The sequence below is a fragment of the Triticum aestivum genome, chromosome 6B (assembly GCF_018294505.1).
Source record: "Triticum aestivum cultivar Chinese Spring chromosome 6B, IWGSC CS RefSeq v2.1, whole genome shotgun sequence".
Taxonomy (NCBI): Eukaryota; Viridiplantae; Streptophyta; class Magnoliopsida; order Poales; family Poaceae; genus Triticum; species Triticum aestivum.
This window is the reverse complement of record NC_057810.1, coordinates 131534811-131539989: the sequence shown is the minus strand read 5'-3', so window position 1 is coordinate 131539989 and position 5179 is coordinate 131534811. Positions and strand designations below refer to the sequence as shown.

At 48.0% G+C, this 5179-nt stretch overlaps 1 protein-coding gene across 1 annotated transcript; it reads right to left on the bottom strand.

Annotated features, from left to right (window-relative positions):
* Positions 1-310: 310 nt before the first annotated feature.
* Positions 311-4769, bottom strand: LOC123138954 (oligopeptide transporter 7-like). Its single transcript, XM_044558798.1, has 6 exons — positions 4718-4769; positions 4073-4631; positions 1706-2275; positions 1347-1602; positions 1084-1262; positions 311-935 (listed from the first exon to the last, which is right to left on the bottom strand). The coding sequence occupies exons 1-6, from the start codon at positions 4767-4769 to the stop codon at positions 311-313; spliced, it is 2241 nt and encodes a 746-aa protein (XP_044414733.1).
* Between the last annotated feature and the right edge of the window lie 410 nt (positions 4770-5179).

Below are 5179 nucleotides of genomic sequence, written 5' to 3'. Positions count from 1 at the left end.
TAGTTTTCTGGAAAAAAAATCCATCTTAACGAATACACTGGCATGTTTTCACAGTACGTTAATAAAAATCTTAGCCATTTCACAGTACGTTAATAAAAATCCATCTTAACGAATCGGCAGTGCTCCTGACATGTTTTCTGGAAAAAATATATATGAAATAACACCAATTTCTCATCTCTGAATGAATGGTTTTAAAACAAGCATTTATTATTTGCATTGATCCCTGCATGCTCGTTGGCATTTTTCAATTTCCGCAAACAGGGACTAGCAGACATGAGGGATCCTAAAAAAGAAAGACATGAGGGAACGGTCACGTATACACTGCTGGGCACCCCTCAACAAATATACCTTTAGCAGTGGGGCAAGAAGCCAGGGGACATCCATCCAAGTCATTGCCCCACCAGTTCAAACTGACGTTCTCCAAGCCTAGGCACAGGTAAATTAACACGGCCATGAATGCCAAACCAGCATCTAGTGCACCTGAAAGCAGATAATTGTGTCGCTCCCACCAGTCACGTCGGTATCTATAGACCACATAGCCTGACAAAAACCCAACAAATATCCATGTGATGTAGTTGACTGCAGTGGCGGGTGGCATCTGGCCGGTGGAACCAATCAACACGGGCATGTTGATGAGCAAGATCCAGTTCTGGCCTGGGAATGCCTTGTGTGCAAACCAGACGAGGAGTGGGGCAATGGCTCCCCCCAAGAAGAACCAGTTCACCGCCGAGTAAGTTCCTAAGTCCCCGAATATTCTGCGTGGGCTAATAAGACCCCATATGACTGATGCGTCGTAGAACACATGATCGGCAGGGCAGGTCCAAGGGCTGCCTGCTGGGAGGAGCTCGGTGTCGCAGATGTTGGGGATTGAGTCCAGGAGCCACCATGCTGTTCCAAGGTACACAAATGCCGCAATCAGAGTTCCCACCACTTGCCATGCATGTTTCAACAAGTTGCTTAGTTTTTTTTTTTTTTTTTGAAACAAGAAACAAGAGAAGCTGCTTAGTGACACAATATGTACAACAGGGGTACTTGTGCAGTAGAAATGACAGAATTTGTTTGAGTAAAAGGTTAATTACCTGAGCCATGAACATGGTCCTTGGGGGAATCTTCATGTAGTGGCCCAACTTAAAATCTTGCAGAAACGTCAGAGCTTGGCTCATGCTGATGTAGCCATATACCTTGAAGCACATATTTGCCACCGGTCGTCCAGGGTACAAGTACCCCATGATGTACTCTGTGATGATGTTCAATCCTGGAGTCTGCATATATATATAGAAGGAAAGAATTAAAAACAGTGAACTGGTAGTTGTATGGCATGATATGCAGCTTGTCAGATTGCGTACCTGGTTCGTAGTTGCTGTGATAATTCCAGCTGGGAGGGTAAAGAAAAAGGCTATGGCACATGCAAGTGGCACACCCCACCAGGGCAGCTGGAGTTGCTCGATGTGGTATTCACAAGCAAATACGGTGACGGCAATGTTAACAATAAGCATGCACATGAACCACCACTCAGGGACCTGCTTATATCTCCTCATAAGCTTTGTGTGTACATCCACCCTCTTCTCTTGGAAAGCCGATTTACTTAACTGCCAAATTTCACTGCGCACAAATAAAGCACCATGATTCTTAGCTGTTGCAGTACGTTGTACGGAGTACAATTCTGCGAAACTGACAGACAGTTGTTTTGCAGAGATTTAATTACCTTCCATGGAAGAGGAGGACATGGACGATCGTTGCGGTAAGGGATGCAAAACGGACACCATACGTGACAGCAAAGAAAGTGCTGAGGTACAGAGGACCATTCTTCTCGTAGGCCTTGGTGTCAAAATGGAACTGGGAGTCCACGATGCTCCTGATGTTGTACTTGTGCCCGGACTCAGTGAAGAGCCCATGAGAGAAGATGGGAAAGTTCCGAGCCTTGTACAAGTTGAACCAGTACGCGATGGGCATGATCACGTACATGATGATGAAGAATCCTGCGGCGACGTTGGCGGTGGCGAACCAGGGGCTGGCGAGGGGGCTCCCGAGGTAAGAGGAGACAGAGGCCCAGTCGAGGCCGATGGAGCCGATGCCGAGGCCGTGGAGGCCCGAGCCGAGCTGCTGGGCCAACACGGAGTTGGGGAAGACCCAGCAGATCCAGGAGAGGGAGGTGAGCATCTGGAACAGGTAGCCGGGGAAGATGTAGTAGACGAAGCTGCAGACAAAGGCCACCAGGAAGAACTGGCTGCGCGTGAAGCCGCCTTTGCTCCGCACCTCCTTCTCGTGGAGCGCCCTGCTCGGAATTCCAGGGGTCATTTCAGAGAATGATTCCAATCCGAATGTCCAAGTCTGTTCTAGTTTAGCATATACTTCCTCCGTCCCCAAATATAAGTCTTTTTAGAGAATTTAACAAGTGAGAGCAAAATAAATAAATCTATACTCTAAAATATGTCTACATACATCAGTATGTTGTAGTCCATTTCAAATGTCTAAAAAGACTTCGCTTACTGCTCAGTTTTTGGCCGCATGCATCGATTGATGCAGAGGCCGGAGGTAATCCTCCTTTTTCAAAAAAAATGAGCGTCTTTCAACCTTAAAACTTTGTTACGTTTTTATTTAATAATATGGTTGCACGCATCGATTGATGCAGAGGCCGGGAGTCATCCTTCTTTTCCAAAAAGAAAATGTCTAAAAAGAACTATATTAGAAACGGAGGGATAGATAATACAAAGCCTATTTTGTTGCCATGCTCACGAAAAGAAAACTGGTTGACAGCAATTTTACGCTCTCTGAATCTTCGGTAGTTTTTTCAGCATGCTTGAACTGATCTTCACCTTACTCTTGTTGTGCCTGTTAATTAGCTCGCCGTCTTTCCTTCAGAGACAAATGGAATGAAATTTCTCTTCAGTTTTGTACTCCCTCTGTAAAGAAATATAAAAACGTTTAGATCACTGAAGTAGTGATCTAAACACTCTTATATTTCTTTACAGAGGGAGTACATTGCTATCTTACTGAAGAGAAAGACATCTGTGCATGATCATTTCTCTCCTACCATCCTGCGGCGCATGTCGATTAGCTCAGTGTCTTTCTCCTTGGGACTGACACAGGAGATGAAATTCCTCTTCTATTCTACATTTTTATGTTGCTGAAAGGATCAAAGGAAGATACCAATGTTACATGATCATTAGCCGCCTCATCAGCCAGCAAGTTCTTTCAGCGTTCAAATGTGGGAGTTGGTTGCCTCTATGGAGGGCTGTTATTCTACATTCTACTGCCATGTTGAGAGATTAAAACTGGTTGGATATAACTGAAGCCAGCTGCTGGGAAGGCTGCAGATCCAGCTTGGTCAATCGATATGGTTTCTTTTCATCGATTTTGTTTTCGTCATTTCTTCGGATTCTTCTCGAGGGCCCTGTCGTTATGAGTGCACCTCGTATCTTTTCATTGAATTCATTTTGTTAACGGGAGGCAGACGAAACTACATTTTCGCCCTTGATTTCATGATATGGGTTGGCAGAGCTTGCAAAAAAAAAAAAACAAGGTTGTTTGCAAATTAAATCCAGTTGTCAGCTTGGTCAAACGAACTTGATCTCACTATCTCTGATATTTTTTTGTGTTGGCTGCTGGTTTGGTCATGGCATTACCAGTGCTCCTCATTTCTTTTCATCAATTTCTTTTTCTTAATTAGAGGCAGACCAGCCAACAATTTTTTGTGGCCCTTGATTTCACGATGATCTGGTTGTTGCAAGCCAATGCCAGATCTGACGTGTCATGATCCATGACAGTTAGCTAAGTGATTAAGTGATTAAGATGTGTAATGCAACAATGTTTTAAATAGCGGGCTATGGCATATAACGGCAACCCTTAAAAACAGCTATAACTGGGCTATAGCGGCAAATTATACATGTAATTATTTAGCGGCAACATGGTCAAACAGCTATAGCGGAGCTATAGCGGGGCTATAGCTGGCTATTTGAAACTATGAATGCAAGTAGTAATAAGTAATGAGGTAGTGGTTGTAAGCAACTATACTATACTAATCATGTTGCTTGCCGGAGAGAGATGGGAAGAAGCATGTGTATATATGTACCTGAAGAGTGAGACCTGCACGAGGTTGGACGGCCACCACATGGCCGCCGGCTCCACCAGGTACCGCCGGAACATCCCCGCCCACCCGAACCCGAGCACCTGGGTGGTGAGCACCACGAGGAGCGAGACAAAGAAGGTGAGGTTCTTGCCGTAGAAGACGCGGACGGCGGTGACGACGTAGATGGCGTAGACGGTGCCGGCGCCGGCGTTGGCGAAGATGGTGATGAGCACGTGCTCCTTCACGTTGAACGGCCCCGGGTTGAGGGTGAACTCGTACGGCCTGCCGCGGAAGAAGGCGCGCTCGGGGAGCGCCGCGGCCATGAGGCGGCCGAGCGGCACCACGGCGATCTGGGTCGAGATGGCGGTGATGGTGAGCGGCTCCTTGCGGTACCAGAAGAACTGGTTGAGGAAGGAGAGCACGGCGCAGGACGCCATGCCGAGGACCCACATCCTGAAGGTGAGCACGGGCGTGTCCGGGTCGTCGCCCACGGGCACCGTCAGCGCCACCTGCTCGATCGGCGAGTTCTCCTCCTCCTCCTCATCGGGCGACGTCGACGGCACTGGATGGAGAGGACAGACCGGTTAAATGGCCAGCAGCAGGAGCCGGAGCAGAGGTGTACCGTATACGTGTGCGTCGAGGTGATACCGTCGCCATGGCCGCGGTGCCAGAGCTCCTCCTCCTCTGCTTCTCGGTGCATGGCGCACAAGTTACCTTGCTGTCGCATAATCCCAGCTTGCTCAGCGCCTCAGCCCCTCAATTCCCAACGCCGCCAGCCAGCGCTGCTCATCCTCTCCATAAGGCAGCGCAGCGCAGCGCAAGTACGGAAATCCCAAAGATTAAGCGCCTCAGTTGGTAGGTGCGGTCCTTTTCTTTTTTGGAAAGAATGAGCGATCTTAGCGTGTTTTTCCTTTTATTACCAGATCTCAGTGTAGGTGATTAAAAGAAACCAGATCCCAGCGTGCTTTTTTTCCTTTTTTCAGCGGTTGATCCCAGCGAGTACGTACTTTGGGGGGAGCGCCTATACGGCGCAGCATGCGCCAGGGTGCGGACGCGCGCGCACCCGCCGCTGTACCCGCGCGCTCATTTTGGACCGGCCCATGAACGGCA